Source organism: Lathamus discolor, chromosome 4 (assembly GCF_037157495.1).
Source record: "Lathamus discolor isolate bLatDis1 chromosome 4, bLatDis1.hap1, whole genome shotgun sequence".
NCBI classification, from domain to species: Eukaryota; Metazoa; Chordata; class Aves; order Psittaciformes; family Psittacidae; genus Lathamus; species Lathamus discolor.
Genome location: NC_088887.1, coordinates 45,775,522 through 45,798,226, shown reverse-complemented (window position 1 = coordinate 45,798,226; position 22,705 = coordinate 45,775,522). Strand labels below are relative to the sequence as shown.

General features: G+C 37.1%; 1 protein-coding gene across 4 annotated transcripts in view; it reads left to right on the top strand.

The window, feature by feature from the left end:
- Positions 1-22,705, top strand: part of CNKSR2 (connector enhancer of kinase suppressor of Ras 2) — a 214,701-nt gene that overhangs the window by 86,469 nt on the left and 105,527 nt on the right. For 2 of the 4 annotated variants that reach the window (XM_065677314.1, XM_065677310.1), the window contains exons 7-8: positions 6,083-6,142; positions 10,751-10,819. The exons of 1 other annotated variant lie outside the window; for it this stretch is intronic. In XM_065677314.1, coding sequence (XP_065533386.1) covers positions 6,083-6,142; positions 10,751-10,819 — 129 coding nt within the window. The remainder of the gene's footprint in view (positions 1-6,082; positions 6,143-10,750; positions 10,820-22,705) is intronic. One more of the 4 variants, XM_065677311.1, reaches the window with a different exon arrangement.

Genomic DNA, 22,705 nt, shown 5'->3' with positions numbered 1-22,705 from the left:
CAACACCCACTGCATGGAAAAAAACAACACTGGTGACAATTACAGCAGTATGACTTTACATCTTTACATCACTAATAATATCTCTTCCCACAATCCTTGGAGGTAGTAAAAGATGATCAGAATACAGTTAATAATTTTTTGGCTAATTAAATAACTTTCTCAAGTTCTGTCCCAAGTTTATTCTCATTGTATTTTCTTGAATAAGGATTACTGCTGTGCTCTTTGCAGCAGGTTTTTGAAGTTGTTTTGATGGTATTGTTTTGAAGAGCATTTTGGTTTGTAGGTTGGTTGTTGTTGGATTTTGGCATTTGGTTTGGATTTTTTTACAAATTTGGTCTGCCAAGGTATTTAGAGCAATCATGCACTAGATTAATTATCCATTCTTTTTGGAAAATCATAATTAAAATATGAGAAACCCCCAAACATATAGGTTAGTAAATATTGCCCCATCCTTTGCTTTAGTCTGCTTTTTGTTTTTGTTTTCCCATCCCCCACTGGCTTTCTTTTGATCTCTGAATCCATTTCAAACTAGTCCTCCAGGATTTCAGCTTTTCATGGATTCTCTCCCCCCTCTTTCCTATAATTTTAACTCTTTTTCACCAGCTCACTGCAGTCAACTTTCTGAAATCCTGTTACTGTAACAAAGAGATCTGCTTCTCCCTTCTCCTGATCACCTTTTTTGGAATTTCGTCCATTTTTATCTGAACATTTATTTCTATTCCTTTCTGTCTCATGACTGGTTTTTGTTTGGTTTTGCTTTTTTTTCCCTCTTTCCAAGTCTTTGTGTAGGGTGGTGTTAAGCCCCAGTTACTGAAAAATGTTGAGTGGTATTTTTGTAAGTAAGAATGTGCTTCATGGGTCTGTTCCTGCTGGGTAGCTGATGAGATAAAGAATCTCCTCCCACTCTGTGCCTCTGTTTTACACCCCCTGTCTGTCTTGTCTGTTTAAACTGGAAGCTTTTGAAACAGGGCTTTTTCTTTTAATATCTGTTTATGAACCAACTGAACAGGGCCTTGGTGCTGACTAAGGATTACCATGTCATTGTCATAAAAATAATTATATGTATTCTTAAAGAACGGAAAATACCAACTGTGCAGTATACAAGCCTTAAAAGGATACATGCTATTTTGGTACAGTCAGATTTTTTCCCCTTCATCCTTACCTATATGCCACTATTCTTTTGCCTCTTTATTGCGCTGTCTTCTCTAGATTGTGAGCTCTCCAGAGCAGGCACCAAGGACAATATATTTGCGCCGGAAGCATGAATGTCATACCTTTCAGTTTGTTACAGTCCTAATGTTATCATCTTTGTCAGGTTGCTCTTGGTGCTTTAAAGAAAAACCTTGCTTTTCAGTTGTTTGCCTTCTGTTTGTTTGGGCTTTGAACTAATGTTTTTCAATTAAGATGCAGTGGGTGCATATCAGTACCGTCCTGTTGAGTGCTAAGTCTGTAAATTTAAGAATTGATGGTGGAGCTTGGAGTTGTGAATATCCTCTGCACTTGAGGAGCACTTGGATGAATGTGAAGCTCTATAACTTCTGGACCTTCTTCAGGATTTGTGCAATGATGGAGGTGGAAAAATGGATTATTGTCAACTTTCTCCTACATTTTTGACCCATGTGACAGTTCTGTGCTGGCTCTACCAACCACTAAATAAAATCTTCTATAAACATGGAAAGATTTCAAGCAGAAAGACAAGGACAAGGATGGCTGCTAACTTGGAAGATTTTTTTGTCACCTAGCATAAATAGAGTATCTAACTTGTCACAAGTTTTATATTTGAGAAGCTAAAGTAGATCAGGGAGAGGAAAAGGAACGGAGAAGAGAAGGAAATAAAAAGTTTGGAAAATGATGCTATTTCCCTAAAGTCTGGTAAATATATGATGGAATTAAGAAAATGGTTGGCGTTTTTACAACTTGAAACAGCCTGGAGTACTATCAGAATGTTTTGATCAGCACAAATAGTTCCTTCACTATGTTTGATCTTTTCTTGTGGAAACGTAAGTATCAGTCAGAGGTAAATGTAAATTGTCAGACTAATACCTTAATGCAGAAGTAACAGGTAAATGTGTCACAGTATGTAAAATGTCTTACATATATTAAAACTAGCTAACACTTATTAGAAAACCAGACCAAATAACCTGGCAAGCAGAAAATGTTGTTAGGGTGTGGTGCAGGTAAACTGTTGTTACTGGGTAAAGCGATGTTATTGGTGGGTTTTGGTGTTGCTTTTTTATTTTTGCCTTTTTTTGTTTTCTTTTTTTTTATTATCTCTATCTCTGGTCTGTTGCCGAGGTGTGGTTATGTGACTGGCTGCTTACATGTGTTCTTCAGTGAGCATTGCTGTGGAAGAGATACAGCCAGCAGTGGCTATGAAGTAAGGGTGAAAAGGAGGTTTTCAGGGTAGAAAATTATTTTTTAAAGGCCTAAAATGGAGGAATGTGGTCAGCTTTGCAGTCCCCAGCATGCTCCATGCTCCTTTTTGTTTGTTGTTGTTTTTTTTTTTTGAAGACTTAGAAGTTGTTCCATCTTTATCAGTAAGCAGAATTTAATTTTATGTGTTTTTAAACTACTGTTATTCTCGAAAGAGACAAGACTGAGTAGCTTAAGTAGTATATTTTGCCATGAAACAGACTTAAAAAAATTAATGCTTGGCTGAGAACAGTGAACATATTAGCAAAGAAGCACAATACTGCACACCTTTTCCTTTTGATAGACAAAAGCTGGTAACCAAGTTTTCCTTGGAAGTTTTTCTTCAACAGTCTGTTTCTGTTTTATCTTTAGTTTTCACATAGAACAGAATATTAGAGAACTGTGGCAAGCATTAATCTTGAGTTTCAGTCTTTTTCTGTTCATATTATCATTTTAATTCCAGTCATTTTAGGTACTGTGATATGGTTTCAAGTTGCAGCTATTCACCTGGCTTGCAAGATTCAGAAATGCAAAAGTGAATTCACTAGGACATTAGAACAATTGTTCTAGGTTCCTGTTTGCCTGCTCAGTCAAACACAAAATGAGCCTGTCATGTAAAAAATATCATGCAATAGAATACAAGCTGTAGATACAGCAGGGTGTGGCAGCTGATTAAAGGTGTACTGCTGACTCCCCATCTTGAAAGTATTTTCCAGGAATCCAGTGTAATAGGGTTCCTAATATTTCTCCTGAGTTATTTAGTTTGAAATGCTGGAGGGACTGGGAAAAATTTATAAAGAGATTCTGAGAACTGTTTGGGCTTAAGGAGGCTCATGAAACTTTGGGGGAACTCCATTAAGATGGTTTCACATGGAAGTAAAAGTTCAGTTATGTGTGTGTGATAAATGGTATTGGTATCTTCTTTTCCATCCAGCACTGCATAAAATATGTTAAAAGTATGTCAGAAAAAAGGCAAAGGATCTCTCTCTTTTCTAATCCTTAACTGAATAATAGTTCACACCAAGATAAAAGTTAATGATTGGTTTGAAATTAGACTTCTACACAAAACTGATCAGGAAAATCTCTTATCGAATTAAGCAAATGTTACCCTATCTTTAGGCATACATTTGATCTTGATTACGAGGGGTGGTTACCTTATGGTTGTTTTTTAATTATCTTTCCTTTTATTTCACCTAACTTGTTCTTGTAAATTCGTAGGGAGCATGGCGTTATCTTTGGATACCTAAGATGTGTATCTGCCAGTTTGTTTCAGTACAAGTGAACAGCACACACACTAATCCCCCCTGTATTCTTGATCACTAAAAGTACTGTTGATACTGTGCAGCCACATGAAGGCAGAGGGGAAAGCTTCTAAACGTCTGTGGTATTCTTATGTCCAGTCCAGATCAAACAATGTAAGCCAGGAACATTCTCTTCTCTGTACCGTTTCCTACGTATTGTTCACTTAAAAAGTGGAGGAACATGGGTGAAAAGGTAGCTCATCATTCTGTTGCAAAATGTAACCTCTCCCCATTTAAAAGCTGCTTTGTAAGCAGGATTATGTTGGTTCTTGCAAAATTTATGTCATGGTACTAGTGTAACATTTATGAATTTTACACATGTGAAATAAATACAGTCGGGGTGGGGGTGGGGGTGTGAGTTTTGCCGCTTCACTCTTCCCACTCTTTCCTAATGTGTGCATAATCCTGATCCTAGCCTTCAAAGAAAATTCTGCAAAAGTTCTTTCTTTCCTATTGCTATTTCTAAGTCTTTTAAATTTGTAGAAAAGACTAGATTGGATGTAAATTGTAGAAAAGACTAGATTGCATGCAAATTGTACTCCATCATGGTAGCACACTTGGATGACCTTAGTATCCTTCAGAATAATGCTCTGCACAAAACTAAATACTGTATAACCATCAAGCGTGAGACTATCCTTGGCTTTCACCCTGATATTTTAAGCTGAAAGCAGTAACACACTGTCAATAAAAGCAAAGACATGATTTCTTCAGAAATTGCACTGTGTGGGGACCTGGCTCATAGTTCTGCCACCATGAATTCACTGTGATTTCACCTCTTGTCATGTCACAGGTTGTATGGTCAGGTCACTTGGGTGACCTGAGAGGGATTTAGGCCCTGAGTTTTGGTGGTTTTAGGGTAGGTATGTGTACCAAATAATGGATACCAACATATCTCAGCTTCTTGTGTGGCTCATTACCCTGTCTGTAAAATGCATGTTAGTGTTTCCCTACCTCACAGGGGTGTTGTGAGGATAAATGTATAAGAAATTGCCATTCTATATTTGATATAACTAGGTTAAGTGTGAAACTGTGTGTGTGGAGCCAATCAATGGAAAAATTGCTGAAGGTTCATATAGGAGCTGGGAGTTGAAGGATGATGCCAAGGGCTTCTATCTGTGTAATAACAAGCAAATTCTTGCTTTGTCCTGTACTAGCTGTGGCAGCCTAACATGACAATTGTATTTGATGCCGTTACTGCTGTGTATTTTGCAGAGCAAAACAGGAGTTTAGTTTTGAGACCCCTCTCCTGAGAAACTCATAAAGTCCCTTTTTTTTACTAGGGATATCATCTTCTTTCAAGTGGGGGATGCTTTCTTCTTCCTGCTACCAAAATGTCTGTGAGTTTTGGTCCCAGGTTAGATTAGTCCGACCTGATACATCTTCTTTGCCTCTTTACCACGCTTAATCACCAATGACTACACTCTGTTCGAGTAGGGACAGACTATTTTGGGCACTCTGGTTGAAAGAAGAAAAAGTAGGTTATGGAAAGAATGTATACTCAAGCCCTCAATGTTTACCTGCTTTCTGTAAATTGGTTGTGGGAAAGGAGATTCCTCAGAAGTTGTTGAACTCTCAGGGTATGCCAATTATTTCTCCATTTTCCTTCTCTTGACCTTTTTCCTTCTCTTGATGTCTCAGTGGATGCTTTAAAATGCTTGAATTATGACTTGATGAAAAAGGATTTGAGGCACTGTCTCAGACTGCCCATGTAGGAGCTTCTGTCTGTTCATAGGCTAACAACCCTCCATTTATGTATTTTTTGGAAAGAAGTGAAATAGCTAAAAAAGTTGATGTTTAAGTTTTTGTCACTGAGTTTTACAGCTGAACTGTTCACTGAGATGAGTGAGGCTATCAAAGTCTTAGAGACATTTTGCAGGCTCTTTTCAGAGCACTGGTTTATCAGTTTGAAAGTTATGTTTGCAGCATTGCCTACCAGAGACTCCAGATCTTTTAAAGCCTTCTCTGCCTTCTAAAGCAAAATGGATCACCCTAAGGATATTAGTTATTCTGGTATTTTTTTTTTTTTTTTTTTTTTTGTAATCAGGTGTTGTTCTATTTGTAGTTGAAGTTACATTTGTAGTGTTGGAAAAACTGGGGAGTATTTATGGAGATGACTGTGGTCAAAGATATAGTTTGCTGTCGCTAATTAGGGCCAGACTAATTTGGGCTGTTGTTCTTGAAGTGTGTCAAAAAACACTTTCCTATCCAGAGACAAGTTCCTCATGGCATATATTAAAAGTCCACAAATCTTTTTTTTTTTTTTTCTTCTTTTTTTAAGTCTTTTCTTTTAGAGATGTGCAAGTTATGTTTGGATGGTGTTGGTTTGTGAAACACTTTAAAAATTCTTTCCCATGATGTCTTTTTCTTAGGGTATGTACATTAAATCAACATATGATGGTCTCCATGTAATTACTGGAACAACAGAAAATGTAAGTATTGTTAATACTGTATGTTCAGGCCTGGAAGCCTTTTTGACCTTACCTGTGGTTTATGCTTTCCCTTTGCTATAGACTACATTTTGCTTGCGAAAGTGTGCTAGTTGGCTGTTGAGGACCAATAGCATGTTGGACAGCAGAAACGCTTGTGCTTGTTTACCTCAGAATTGAAAGAGTTGTTTCCAGTTGACGACCAAGAGAATCAGTTTTGATTTGTTCTTGCAAGACATCTAAAATTCTGCAGTTGATCAAAATAGGATGTAACTGTCTTGGAGCTGCCTTGCTCTGTGAATAAAAGATAAATGTCTTTATTATGTATAGGCTGATATGCTGGAGTTTGCTGCAGTTTTATACAAACAGCTTTTATATTTTTCCATCTATCAGGCTTTATTTTGCAATAAATAAATGCATGGAAATGGGGACATCCCTCCACATTGACAAATAACCATACATTTCTGCATGAACTTCTGAATAATGCCTATAGAAAGGAACACTTATTACCGGTGTACTAGTTCTCACTGAAGGTATTAAACAGCAAAAAAACCCATAATGGAGTACTTTTCAAATTGCTTTGAAATACAACCTCTTTTCCTTATACACCATATTTAGAGATCTGGCTATAAGGTAGGAAGTGAGCAAACTGATCATTTTATGGGGAAAATGTTCTAGCGATAATCTTCAATGAACATGGAACAAGAACTAAACAACACTGAACTGTTCCATAATGATATAGGCAATTCCTTTCAAAGATTTTGATGGCATTTTCTGAAAATGAAGCTGTCAGAAATGTTTGTTTTATTCTGCTACTGTGTTGTACTGTGGAAAGTGCGAACTGCCTACATGGTATTTACAGCTGCTCCATCTCATCTGCAGTGAGGTTCTGTTAACGTCCCAAATAAAATAGGAATATTATTTTCATCCCTTCATAGGAGCTGCCATCCGATAGCCTTTCTTCTTTCTGTTTTCTTCTGCTGTGGGCAGGACATCCATGGGTTATATACAATAGATAATAATCTATTGTAGAACTTGTGGGAATGCTGCCTGTCTCTGAATAAGGAAAACAAGGAATTTCAACCTTGAAATGAAAAATCTAGGGAGCTAGATTTACAGCTACAGATATAATCAGTGAAATCAGTAAAACTAAACAAAAACAACAGAACCATACTTGAGTTTAATCTAGAAAATATAAGAAAGAAAGAGGATGGTTTTTACAGTTGGCTTTCTCTCAGATTAAAACAAGAACCATCTCTCTCCATGACTTACTAATATCGGATTTAATTTCCCAGTGGCAAAGATAAAAATAAAATCTTAATGCATTCCCTCAAAACTCTTTATCTTTGTGATTCATGAATATAATTTAAAGCCACGTCAGGAAGCTTCATTCGTGATGACTCTTCTGCTGTTGTTACTGACTGTTTAACACTCTGGAGGTGCTCACAGCAGACTGAGAAACTGCAGTCTGCTATCTAGGGAAAAAACTGCTGTATGCTAAAGCATGTGTGAAAATGAAGAACACTTCAGAGAAAGTAAGGTGTCTTTTGCTTTTAAGCACACAGCTGCTAGATGGTTCTTTTAAGAACAAGAACAAAAAAAAAAAAAAGGTATGATTCTGATAGATGGCAGAATAAACGTCTAAGCAGAATGGCCAGAGCAAGGTCATGATGGTGCAGATGTAATTTGACCTGTTGATGTTGACATTGTTACTATTTGTGATGCAACTTAACTTGTAGGAAACAGTAAGAATCCAAACTCTCTTTCCTTTGAACAAAATTTTATGGCCTTTTTCTTTCCACTTCTGTTCTTCCAAGTGAGACATTGGCAGACTCTTTGTCTGAGGCTTTCCTGCAAGATCGCAGAGAAGCACTTGTCTTTTTGGTAAACACAGTAGCACAGCAGTGCTAGCAACATTAATGTAACAGAGTATAACAGAGTAGTTTTTGAAACCATAGTTTGCTTTTTCTGTTTGCCATTTTAGGTGGTTTTGTCCACCTACAAAGCCCATTAGTTTGAATCTTGCTGTTCAGCATTAGGAGTCATCTCTCCCAACACATCAGCGCTGCAGTTCAAAGCAGCTTTGAAACTTGAATTGTGAGAGAGCAGGCTTCCTCACAGGTCACTGCCCCATAAGAGCTTCTCTCTGGCGGTCCTGTAGGATTAGAGCAAGCTGAGCTTTCTGGTTCATGTCTTCTCTCTTTTATTTAGAAGTAAGAAATCCAACGGGTATATTGGTCCAGCAAAAGATTACAGCTTTCTTCTTGTGTAGCCCTTCTAGACCACATTGGAGAGGTTCTTTTAAATCGCAAAGCAAATGTATTCTTCAAATAATGTCGTTTTGTAATTTGATTTTCCAATAGAAAAGAGTACTTTACAAATTAATAGCATGTTGTGCATCTCCAGCAGGAGTGTGACCTTGAAGGGGTGCTTCCAGCATCCCCGCTTACTGTGCACTGTTTGAGTTTGCAAGGTGCCCTTAGATCTCAGGGAAGAGAGACCTTTCAGAAAAATAGCACCAGTTGCTCCATTCTGAGCATGTAGCAAATGTACTTCATGGAATCTAAACTAGTCTTTCAGACATTGTGGGTATACAGGTGGAATAGGATGAAGACAACATTTAGCCTACAGAACAAAACTATATTCTGAAGAATAAATCCTAAGCAGATTCTGAATAGCTTGTATGTATGATCCTCAGTAATGGGTACTTCCGTCTGTTCAACTCCTTGTTGAACTGAATTACAATCTAAAGATACATCTGTGAAAAAAGGCTTATAGGTTCTCTTCTGTTTTCCTTAAATAGTGATGATAAAAGGTAATGTTCCTTTATGGCAAGGTCTCTGTGTATTACTTGGGAGGAAAAAGGATAAGAAACAAGAGTTGTAACCTTTTCATAAGATCATAACCTTTAAACTCCTTTATAAATGATTTTTACCTCACCTTGCAGTGTGTTCAAGGCACAATTGCAATGAGGTTTTTTTTAAATAGACTTTTCCAATTTGAAGATTCTCAGACCATATTTTACTGGCTTGTCACACTGCTACGCAAAATACCCATTTTATCAAGATGTAAGCTGCAAGTGCTCAAGTTAATACAAGAGAAAGTTTTATGTTGTAGCGTTCAAGGGTAATTACACAAGATTCACTTGCACTTACATTTTGAAAGTCTTAGGTGTAACTACATCTGAGCTAAAATAGCAGTATTACATAGGAGGATTATAAAGATTGTTGGAGGTATGAATGAGTAAGTATGAGTAGTGAAATGGCAGGCAAAATACAGATCGTTACAACATAATCACCAGTGTTAAATTTTTTCTCCAAGTCACTCAGGCAACACCTTTAATGCTGGGGTAGTGCCAAAAAGTCAAGGCTGCTGTTCTTTATGCAAGTAATATGCTTTCACCAGCCCAGCTTGATTTAGGATGATCTGAGCAATGTCTCCCAGGACTGAGTTGTCAGTGATAACCTCAGCCTTGTGTTCCTCTTGGATATCTCCCCTTTAAACACTGTCCTTGACTTAGACCATGAATTACATTTCATTGTACTGGAAAGTTGTGGTGAAGCTATGGGACATATTTTGAATTAGGATACAGTATGTAGACTACTACAAAGAGTCTTCATTTCAAGCCTAGAGCATATTCTCTAGACAACCTGTTATTTCATCTGAAAATGAATTTAATTTCATTCATTTCTGTAAAATTCATAGGAGCTTTTCAGAAACCTACTTCTGAGCAACTTGGGTTCTTTTCTTTCAAATTGCCAGTCTCACCGTCTGCCTTTAAGTTGATTAAGTGCCTTCATAGACTGGCAGTCACAGTACTTTTTCCTCTAAACATAGGACTATTTGCCTCAGAAAACAGTTGGTCTACTGTAAATATAGAAGGCAGAAGAAGGGAGAGTTTTGTGAGAATGTCAGTTTATGGAGGAGCATTGGGTTTTTTTATTGTGAGTTTTTATGTTTGCATTGTGTTGTTGTTGAGGTGCGTTTTTTGAGGCAAAAGCCAAAAACGAAAATACTTTGCTTTTTGAAAGTGTGATCTTTGTAGGATTTTTGTGCTGCTTGCATTTCTTCCACCCTAATGATCCAGAACTAAGTTACCACGTAACTTACATGATCTTCCTAGTTGGTACCTAACCTAATCCTCTCTTTGAAGAACATTTATTTGCTGAAGTTCCCTGCAGCATATTGAAACATTGAAAAATAAAAAGGCAATGTTTTGAAATTTGTTTGTGAAGAATGGCCAATTAGTCTTGATAAGCTCAATATTCAGCCAAAGCTTGGCTTTCAAGGCTTTAGGAGATGTTAGGCAGATTAAAGTACTCTTTTGGCAGAATGAAATTTAAAAGAAATCCTTAGGACTTGGTTATCCTTTTATTAAAAAATATTCATACCTTTCTTTATATTTGATTGTTTTGTGTACAATAGTACAGATTATTTTTCTCCAATAACAATGAATTGATTTATTAAAATATTTATTTAACTCTTTATTTCACAGTAAAATGTCATTATCAATCTAACCTGATTTACATAGCTTAGAAAACATACTGCTGAAAGAGAGATGATGACCAGTAAGAACTGTATTCTTGATCATCTCTTTTATTTTAAATTCAGTCACCTGCAGATCGGTGCAAGAAAATCCATGCTGGGGATGAAGTGATTCAAGTTAACCACCAAACTGTGGTATGTATAAATATGTTCTGTGTCAATTGGAGATAGAGGTGTCATGGCACATCAGCATGCATAGAGAAGAAATATGTAGAAAAATGTGTTTTTATTATTAACTCTAATATTAAAATTTTCCTTTTCTCTTCTGAAGCCACATAGTTCTGAAGTTCAGCCCTGATCCTCTGAGCATCACTGAAACTAATAAGTTAGTCTAAATAGCTGTGGCTTGGGAGATATGTTAGGGTGTTTCCTGCTTACCCAGTTGGGTTTAGTGTAGTAGAAGGTGTGGGTCGAAGGAATGCAGGGAGTTGCAAACCTACTGGAATGTGCAGAACATGATTTTTGAGAACAAAAGCATATAAAATTCCTGTAGTGTGTCTAGGGTGGTTAGAGTAATTTAAACATGGATTTTTAAACTTGGAAATTTAAGATGAAACAAATCTTTCACATATGATAGGCAAGAAAACTAATGCCATGCAAACTGCTCTTGAACAGATGCATGTTAGTTCCTGCTGATATAAGGCTGGTGAACTGTTATTTCTAAGGTAAGGCTTGGGAACAGAAAAAAGCAGACTGTCAGTATAAAAAAGAACTATTCTTTTTCTAAAGTATAAGGTTTCTTAAGAGTAGCAAAAGTCAATATGTGATATGAATTACATGTGTCCTTGCAAATTAGTTTAACAGTTAATTAATTTGACATAAAAGTATCCTAGATTGCCATTAGTAATACAGCAGTCATTTGTTAAAAGCCTGTTTGCCATTCCCCATAGGGTTCCACTTCTAGCTTTAGGCTATTGTACCATCACATCAGGCCCTCTGCACGAATTAGTGTAATATTTCAGTATACCCTCCAGCTAATTTTGATACAAAATGTACTGTACATATGTGGAACTTAACTGATGAGAAGCAATCTTTTGAGCTATGCACTGTAAACTAATAAATCTAAGTAGATCAGGGTGAATTTCAATACTGTTTGGCCTTCAAAAGTATTGTATCCCATGATTACTTACATGTGTAGTTGATGACTAATTTCTCGATTTTTCCAGCACTAAGAAAGTTTACGATATCAATTTAATAGGGAAAAACATTTTAGATCGTTATTTTTTTGGCTACCAACATGTTTACATATCTGAAGAAACACATCAACAAGCATTCAGTTTTTCTAACAAATCCTGATGTTACTATCAGGAAATTTGTCCTGTCAACTTGAAAATTTCCAATCAACTAGGTATTTTTTCTAGGTTTTTTGGAACATCTACACTGCATTTATATGTTGGAAAGATTAGGTTCTTAATACTACCACTAATCATAAAAACATTTTGACGAGCTTTAAGATGGGCTTTCTTACCTAGTTGGATGGAATTTTGAATGTAGGTTTTGGCTTTTTTATCAGTGAAGCTAGGTATTTTGAGATGTACAGAAGAAAGAGTTGCTTGTAATTCTAGGAAAAAGGACCATAGGGAGCTAAGACAATTTAAGCTGGTGTAGAGGATACATATAGTAATAGACTAAATCACACATTTGCGTATGCTCCTGCTTTGTTGCATCAGCACTATAATTAAAATAATTGGCATCACTGCTATTTTATGCAAGTCACTCCTTGTATTTTCATACTGCTTTTCCACAGTGAAAGTCAGCAAGCATTCTCTTAGAAATGTGATAGCACCTTTCACATTACCTTTACAGAGGTGCACTTCATTCACTTTCCAATTTATAGAGCAAAAATGTTTGACCTTTTCTATGGATATTGCAAGGGGTTTAGAAAAATTTTTAATGTAGACATATTTTTTTAACAGACATATTTTTAAAATAGACAAAAGTCTACGTCAGTCCTTTTGTACTCTGGCCCCTGTCATAAGGAATTTACTGTCCAGTTCTAGTAATCTCTTTTTCTTGGGAGAAGAGGTATTATTCCTTACAGTGATTCTTACTTTGGAGATAAATAATTCTGAAGATATTATATTTTGTCTTTATTGACCTTTTTCATAGTTCATACACAGTATCTGATTTTCAAGTTGCTCCTTGTAACTTGTCAGAGATTGTCACTTGTATTGACTATAGAAACAACTATGATGAATTTTTTTAAAGATCTAAAGCCATAGGAAATTACAGTTCACATGCTGATGTTATTTAGATGATGTCTTGTAATTGGAGAACCAAATCTTAAAAAAATCTAACTAAATTACAATTTTAGAGTTAAAACTTTTTTACTGTGTTTTCTTCAGTTATTCCAGTGTATTCTATTTATCAAAGTGAATTTAATACCTGGCTTTCAGTACTTTGTATTTCAAAGAATGAATATATGGGGAGGAGAAGTTCCATTCCACACAAATATGCTAAAAATCCAACTTGTTAGGTAACATGGTTTAAAAGAACTACTTTTTAATAATTGAGATATGGCTGGGATACTTTGGTTGGGTTTTTTTCTTGATTTGTGCATTTTTTTCCAGAAAGCTCAGTTTCAAACAAGCAGCATGGCAAAGTAGGAGAATAGTTAAGTGACTTACAGTGATTTTTATTATACATATCCTAATAGTGTGTGTCAAAAAATTTTAAATTCTCTATTGACATCTTCTGCTTGCTTGTAGTGATGCTTAATCCTCACAGTATTTGTTAGGCAGTGAAATCAAAAGATTTCAAGTGATTACTCTGATCTTTTGCTACATTGATTGAAAACGTGTAACAGTGTGTATTCCACTTGTTGCTGGCAGGATGTCTGGAATGTAAATATCTTCTGAATTTTTAAAATTAAAAGAAATAAAGTTAAGCCTAAAGTCAGTGAAAAGTTAGTGTTCAGAAAATTGTCCATTAAATTATGGTTTATTGAGGTTAGATAGGTATATCAGTCTTCTGCATCACATTTGCCTTATAGAATACAGTTGTTTTTTAATAGCTCTGTATCTAAGAGGCATTACTCCCCCACTGAAATTCAAAGGATTTAGGCACTCTTCTCTCAAAGTTCCCTGTAAATTCCATCCTTAATCTTCTTTAAAAGCCTGTATGTTTAAAATATTTCCAATGTAAACAAAAACCCAAGTCATCCAGATGATTCAGAATCTGCACTGTGCTGCAGTACTTGTGTTTCTGCCTGTATATAAGTCAAGAGTGTGCTTTGCCTCAAGATAGTCCTCCTTTTAACCAACTGAAAGGGCAGGAAACAGTGTTAGCGTTTACATGAATTATTACTGTTCACAGTACACTTCCTGGTTGTGTCAGTGATAAAGCAGTAGAAGAAATACTCCAAGCAGAAAAGAGGAAGGTATAGACTAAGGATGGTGTAAGATTCTTGAATAACAGGCCACTCTGTGTAATGTCCTATGCATAGTTTATTTATTTTGGAGGTATTTTTGGCACATTGCATTTACTTCTAAAACAAGTATGATAGGACTTACAGATTAAATACAAGGATGCTATGACATCCTATAGACATGCGGATTCCCAAAATTTGTCTTTGTTGCTAAAACTCACTGGAACTCACCACATAGATGGTGGAAAAAAATGTGTTTAATTTGGCAAAATAGGTGAATATAGTCAGTTATCAATCCGTTTCATGGAGAACCTGGTATGTTCAATGTTTTTAAGACCTGGAAGTTACCACTGAAATAGGATTTTTTTTGAATCATGTAGTGTGTAGATAACACTTAGGTTTTATATGATGTCTCTTGATGTGAAAACTCCTGCAGGCTCTTGTGGGCCAAGCCAAGTCCACAGAAGTGAGTTGCTGGAATTCTTTTTGTATTTACAATGCAAAAACTTTGAGGATATTTTGCTAAAATTCCTGTGAAATGATAGATGCATTTACAATATCATACCTTTTTTTTCTGTAAGTGTAGACACTTAAGAAGGCTACGATAGCTTTCCAGATCCTTACACTAGCTTAATCTTTGCTTAGAAAAGTAAGGAACAGGTTTTTAAGATTCACTGCACAATTAGTGAGAAGAGTTCAACTTCCACAGAACCTCTCAGCATTTGTGGGGAACTGGCAAATTACAGCTGATAGGAAATGCTGAAGTTGGGGTGCATATGAATCTCGAGTATGTGCATCCAAAATGGAGTTTGCAGTAGACGTCTTCTTATTTTAGGAAAAAACCAAAACAAAATACCTAGAAGTAGAAAAATGGCATTGCAAATATTTCTGTTTATTCAGTTTTTCTGCACTGTTTAGAAGGATCTCTTTCAGATCCAAGCTAGGGTTTTTTGAATATAGATTTCATTGAAGGCCTTACTAACTTGGCTGTGAAAGAAATAGTATTTTTAAAGAGACTCGGTAGGTAAGTGGGCTGGAAGAGTATAATGGGGCGGGGACAGCATTGTCTGCCCAAGATTTTCACATCAGATGTTTATACACCAAAACTTCCACTAACAACATCTTTCATTAAAAATAATATGTTTATTCACTTATGATGCTTGACTTGAACAACAGAGCAGTGAAGCAAGATCATAAAAGTTCAAAAGAAATGTGCCTCATGCTCAGCTTCCTTCTGTTGCTGTTACGTATGTGCTTTTATGGAAGAGGAAATAGAGTAATAGTTCCCAAGTAATAATTTTAGTCCTTTCCAAATCCTTGCATTTCCTCTGTTTATAATAGTTTGATAAATGCTAACATTAATATTTAATTTTAAAAGTAGGTGGGATTTACATATAAAAACTTTTTAGGTGTATTCAGAAATGTAATGGAAGTCTTCTGCAGGGCTCTATCTTGAGCCCTCTGTAGTTTTTCAGGATATGAGGACCATACTTTGATTTTGACAAATGTAGTCTGTCCTCCAAATGTCCTCTCAAAATTTCAGTTTAATTCTTTATTCTTTCTTTGCAGTCTTCATAACTGCATTGTAATACTGATAAAAGAACTAAATGGGCAGGATCCTCTCAAAAGGAAAAATCTTTTTGTGAATTTGCAGTTGCATTTAACATGGAATTTGTGTTGAGATTATATGGTTTTGCTTATGATTTGTTTTCCATGTGGATGTACAGATACACACAGAAATAAATTATTTTATATCCCATATGTCAGGGAACTGTAATATTGCAGAAACGAAATGTGTGAGGGAAGATGATCTTTTGTTTCCCCATGGTAACAAATACTGTATGCACTTGTTCATGGAATCTGTTTTCCATTGATCCCTGGGGCTTGCTCAGAGTTGATGTGTGAAACACACCACTTTGATGAGCACAGGCTCATTTTTATATAACTAGTGTGCTGTGTCAGTGTGGGCATCCACTTATACTTCTAGCTCTGGCACGACACATCAGCTAACAAACAAGTCATTGTTGCATCTTGTATTAGAGCAGCGTAAGCTTGGCCAGCCCACGCTGCTTCATGTTTCTGCCAAACTTTAAATAATTTCCCTTTGTTCATTCCTCATGAAATTTTCACGCTTAACTACACACCTGTGTCACCAGCCAGTGGAATTAGTTCAGTTGCAGCAGAAGGCTATGCTGTGCTGCCTTTCAGCAGCTACTTGTCTCATGGATGATAACAGAGCTTAACTATCTGAGTGCTTCTGCCTTAATTTAAAATCAACCTGCTTGGCTTAGCTGAAATCTTAAACCTGGTTGACTGTGCCCCAAAATAGAAAGGGAACACTGACAGCATCACTCATAAGTTATAAATGGTTGCAGAAACTGCTCCTTACTACCTCAGGCTTCGTGAGTGACAGGTTTGGTCCTGTGACCTGGACACTGACCACTTTCAGTGTGCTCTTCGATCTGTGCTCCAGAGGTCCTGACCTCCACTCTGCTGCAGTTATGGTATGCTGCAGTACTTGAAGAATATATGCTGGTGGTGTGGTTTAACCCCAGCTGGCAACTAAACACCAGCTAGCTGCTTGCTCATTCTCCCCTACTCCCTGGTGCGATGGGAAGAGAATTGGAAGGGTAAAAGTGAGAACACTTTTGGGTTGAGATTAAGGCAGTCTAATAAGTAATGAAAAAGCCACACACCAAGAAAAGCAAACCAATGAAGTCATTCATCACTCCCAATCAGCAGGCAGATGTTCAGCCATCCCTAGGAAAGCAGGGCTCCACCACATGTAACAGTTACTTGAGAAGAGAAACACTATCAGTCTGAATGTCCCTCCTCTCCTTTTTCTGTCAGTTTTATATGCTGAGCTTGACAACATATGGTGTGGGATATCCACAGATCATTTAGAGTCAGCTGTCCTGTCTGTGTCCCCTCCAAACTCCTTGTGCACCCCCAGGCTGCTTGCTGGTGGGGTGGTTTGAGAAACAGAAAAGACCTTGGCTTTGTGTAAGCACTGTTCCGCAATGAGAACATCCCTGAGTTATCAATGCTGTTTCCAGCACAAATCTGAAACACTGCCCCATACCAGCTACTGTGAGGAAAATTAACCGTATCCCAGCCCAAATCAGCATAGCTGGGCATGTTAAGCCTCATCTGTGGAATTAGCATGCTATTGATGTAGCTATGTAACAGTCAAGCACTGAGAGGTTCAGATAACTACAGCAGTCCTTTCAGGAAGTAATAGAAGAAGTTGGTGCAACAGGAGATGCCCATCCTCTCATGTAACTGTGAAGTGGGTTCAGTGGCAGTACACTGTATTTCTAAAAGTACTCCCTGCCAACTGACTGTGATCTTGGTCACCTGTTGCCATTTGCTATGTCCCATAAGTCACTCAAAAGCATAGAATTTTATTTTTTTTTCTGTCCTGGTTGTACCCCAGAATGAACAACTATTACTGAGCCCTGGTGTTTTACTCATGTGATAAGATGAACATATGCAATTCAGCAGGCTGTCATGTTCTGTCATTAATTTTCTTTGGGGGAAAAAAAGTTCTTTTGTAATTGATGACATAGACTGCTCTGTACAACACTGACTACAGTTTGGGAATACACACCTACGCTGACTTTGAAGGCACCAATATCACTTTTAGAAGCAGTGTAATTTTAGTAAGAGTTCCACTGCAGTACCAGTGGACTTTTTCTGTGGATGTCATTGGTGGGCCTTCATAGTTTCAGCGCTGGTTATCGCTAAGTTACTGACTCTGTAGCCAAATCAAGTGTTTTTATGCAAGCTGTACTCATGACCATACTCTTGGGGGTGTATCTCCTAGAAACTGCTGTAGCACTCTGTGGAGTATTCTTGTGATCTAATTGCTAAATTTATCTTTCTGCACAGAACATACTGGGAGACGGTGCATTTTCATTTATGTATTTTGTGCAGTTGCTTTATGTTTTGCATTTTTCCTTATATGGTGGTGTTTCCATACAAAAAAAAAAAAAGTCCTTTAAGCGGTGCTGTAAACGGTATTAAAATTTCCAATAGAAATACTGAAAGATAATATGCAGCCAAAAACTTTTTGCATATAGTCCTGATAAAAATTATTTTCCTGCCCTTACAGTAGTGGCCGTTGACTAGCATTTGCATTTGCAAGCAATTTAAATTACAGTGTTAACAGTGTATTCTTGATAGTGGATTTTACAGTTAAAATAATTCGTTCAAAATTTCTCTCAAAATAGTCTCCCGTATGTGAGATGCATGATTTGAACATATGTTTGATGCCCAGGTAGAAGATAGTAAGTAGAACTGAATTTTTCTGTTGTTAACAATGTTGATGCCTATAGAACAGAATACATATTACATTAGTCTTGTCTAGTAGGAACAGGTTAAAAGGCTTACTGTTATTTAAGTTCAGGTACTTATTTGTATTTGGAAAGGAAGGCAAGTATTATTCTGCTGCTAATAATCTTCATTTTAACTGAGATTGCTGAAAATTGTAGTACACTATAGAGAAGGAGATAAAGGTAAGGAGAGATGTCTTCAAAGCTGTGCAAATTAATTCACTGATACTACAGTTGTGCACAGCATGGACCATGTACAAGTTAAAATTCAGTAGTTTTGAATACCTCTGTGGTTTGCGCAGGTAGCAGCTATGCAAGTTGAACAGCTGATCTTCAGGTTCCAGCCTGATATTGTGTTACATATTTTGGTATCTTACTCTGATGAAGTTAGGAGTTAATTGTGAGGAAGTGTAAGACAGTGATAGTTATTGTAAAAGACTGAAACAGTAAGAAAAGCAAGTTAGTGCTGTGTCATGAGGGAAGAAGAATTAAAGCAGGGAAATTCTGTACCTGATTTGCATAGACATAGTCTGAATATGTAAATTTTTATTAAAAAAAACCGTCTCAGTACTGGCTTAAAACACCTTAGTGGCTTGAATGCTTATGGCTGATTATTTTAACAGCAGTAAAATGGAACAAAAAAGAAAAGCACTCTTACGTCTAAATAAATTACTGTTTTATTATGACAATTTCTCTCAAATTTCTATCCATGTCTTTCTTTTAGCTAATTGATGCCACGTAATTCAGCTCAATTAAAGGCTTTTTGGTTTGGGTTTGTTCCCCCCCTCCCCCCTGCTCTCTCCACTCCTCCCCCATTTGCTTGGTCATTAGTGACTTAAGGATTTTTTTACAATTTCTTTGTGAAGACACGTTAATTTATTTTCACTATATGAATTCAGTCTCAGGAAACATCTGCTTCAAGGGTAGCAGCACTGTTTAGCTGCAGGGCTACTGGGGATCTCAGTTTATTTATGCATCGAAATGCAGGGATCAAAAACTTGGAATTACTGAGTCACTGGAGTTGTTCTAAATTATTAAGTTGTGATAATGTGAATTTAATCTGCAACAAAGTTATTTAGATATATATGTATGTTTATACATATTTGTTACTTAAATTCAAGGACAACCATTTGGGAAATTTAAATATGAGCATATGCAATGCACACACACTTGCCTCAAATTCCCATTGTGAGATGAAGCACACAGCAGCACAAATGAGTTACTGTAAGGCAAAAGTGGCTGTGGTGGGTTAATACTGAAGGGTCACTCCTGAGGAACATGTTCCTCATGCTGTGTGAAATATGGACAACTTGTCTATTCGCTTACCCTGAGGAAGGATGAGGCTACCTATATCCATACTGCAGCTTGATCTGTGAGAAACTGGGGTGTGATACAGTCTGTCCAAATCCTGCCTGGGTCTCCTGAGCTATTTTATCAGCAGTTAAGTTTCTTTCGCACTCACCTGTGGCCACCCAGGGATGCTGAAATCTCAGGCAGTGGAGGTCTGTCCCTCACCAGGAGCCCTGCTGAAATGAGCATAGGTACCTGGGTTCTCCATATATTCCCTGGAAGCTCCTGGAAATGAGGCCAAGTGAGGACTCTGGTGGCAGCACCTTTATTCATAATAGTTTAATGTCTGTGCCCTTGCTGAAGAAGGGGTAGGGCTGATCATCACAACTTGGCTTTCAGGCCCTGTTTCTTGAAGTATGTGTGTAGTTTGTATTGTGTTTATATTATACAAAAAAAAAAACAGTGACTGGGAATTGGTATCAGAACCCTCATTTCTCTGCTCCCGGTGTAGGGACACAATGGTTTCTTACCTGTTGTATGACTGGGCTTCATACTTCTGTATTCCTGTCAGCACAGTGCTTTGCCTTCAGGGAAGGCCTTGAACCTGAAATTATGCACATCTCGGTGGCTGAGACACCCCTCCAGGTTTAGAAAGACTGAGTTTAGTCCCGCTGAGGCTAAATAATACTGAGATCCACATTCTGCAAGTGAGTGGGAGGCTGGATAAAATCCCTCCAGATTTCTGGTACCTGTCTCCTCAGGTTATCTGTACTCTTGGTTGAAGGGAGAGTTGCCTTACAGTCATCACGCTGGAGGCAGCCAGTCACTGCAGGGAAGAGCAAGTACCCAAGTACTTGCTTCAGATTTCAGAGGTACGTCAAAACTGGGTGAACTGAAATCAATCCCATTTTTTAGAACCATACATGGAAATAGGGAAATGAGGCCTTTTTTCCTCAAAAACTGTACCTATTCACTGACCTTACATCACAAAGATAGGATATAATCAAACCCATAAAGTTGGACTCTGCTGTTCCCAACAGATGTACTCATTTATTTGTTCTAGGCTGTTGTTCACACTCAAAAGCAAAACAGTGAGGTAGCTCTGAACTAAAGGTTGATTGTATTGGTGAAAAATGAAAGGTAAGCATTGTTATTAAACAGTGTCCAAGCTTCAGTGCAGAACTGGTTGTGTGTCCCTGGATAATTCAGGTTTCAGTTCCCCATGAATGAAACAGATGCTTGTCTCCATTACTGAGGTGTTCTGTAGTCATGTTAATAACATTTGTCAGGTTTGTTGAATTATAGTAGAACTTAGCTGTACAAATACCTAAAAAGAGCAAGGTAGTAAAATCAGTCAGAAGTCTTGCTTTGGATTAGGTATGTTTTTCAACAGGGAAATGTTATTAGAGCAGCTTAATGAGAAGCAGTAACTTCTGTATTCAGCATTCAGTTTTGGTCGTAACTTAGTTACTTTCTTGGGAAAGTCTCGTAATTATGAACTTTAGTTTAAATAGCCAAAAATAAATATGACAAATACTTATTTAATACTTTGGTGGTAGTAAACAAAAGTTTTAGTGAAACATCAGGATTTTCTCAAGTAAAAGATGCAATTTTCTTCAATGTACTTTACATACACAGAGTTGTAACTTTGAACAATGATACAGTGCAGTGTGATCAGTGGCATTCTGTGGATGCACAGAACTGACTTTAACATTGGGTTAAAATTGCATTTACTTAAATAATGTAGCCAAGATAGATAGTCTTAATTAGAATTGCAGCATATGCAGTCACATTATCATTAGCCTCTCCTCTTTCGGAGAAAACTGCTATGTAAGCATGGACTTTCCCTGAAAGGCATCTGCTACTCTCCTGACACTGCTTCTACCTCATACAGATACAGCTTTCATCTCTGTGGTAGTTCATGTTGTAAACATCCTTCTGTGGTTTCCTCACCCAATAATCTTTTCTGGCAGAGGAAGACCTATGGCCTTCAATTCTTTTTTAGCCTTTTTAGGCATCTACAGCTGGGGGAAGGAAAGGCGATGCGTGCTACTAACATATTTGTTTCATAGGGCTGCCAGCTGATCATCCTCATTTCTGGCCAGCGTTCATGGAAATCAGTCTGTTAACAGCATGACACCAGATAGTTTCTTGTCAGATTGTGACTTGCTTAAAGACATTGTAAGTTTGATAGACAGTTTGAAGTGCAGTGTTGTGGGTTTTTTTCTTATGCACTAATTTTTATTTATAAAATAAACACGCTTTCCTCCTAGAAATATTTTTTTTAGATGAAAAATTAGTAAAAGCTTGAAGCTTAAAATGGTTGATAAGTTAAAGAGCTCTGGCTGCATGCCATTTATAACAGGCAGTATTGAAAGAATAATAATTTTTATTATCTCTGCATTCCAGTAACTTTTTCAAATTAAATGCTGAAGTGGATTTTGCATATTTGCCTATCTAGAAAATAGCACATGGCTTTGCAGGTTATATTTAGCAGGAAGATACTACTTTTCCTTCAGAAGTGTAAGAAAATTTGTACTTTTCCCTTTTACAAATCTGCACGTCAGGAAAGGATTACTGTAACTGGAGAAAAAAACCCCTCAAACAACAGTTTTCATGAAAACAGAAAGATCCCATTAACTTTCATGGGACTCTGGTGGCCCTTTGAACAGGAATATGCCTGTGAAAATATGGACTCTCTTCTATTTATCATTTGACTATAATTCCATCCTCTAGATGATGTAGTTTCAGTATGTGTTAGATTTGCACACTGCTTTTAAATAATGCAGCTGTTCCATGCTTTCTTTGGCAAACATCTGCTAGATTTTTCACACTGTAGGTTATTTAGTACTGGATCTTGTAACATGCTAAAAATACTTGGTTTAGGTCCATCCAATTGTATTTAAGTTGCCTGCATGTTAATATTTTACAGAGTTCCTTTCTGGCGTATAAAATACAGCAGTACTCTTGGAAGTCATGAATGAGCAAAGGAGTTTGGGAATACTCTCCTGGGTGTGTCTGTGTAAAAAA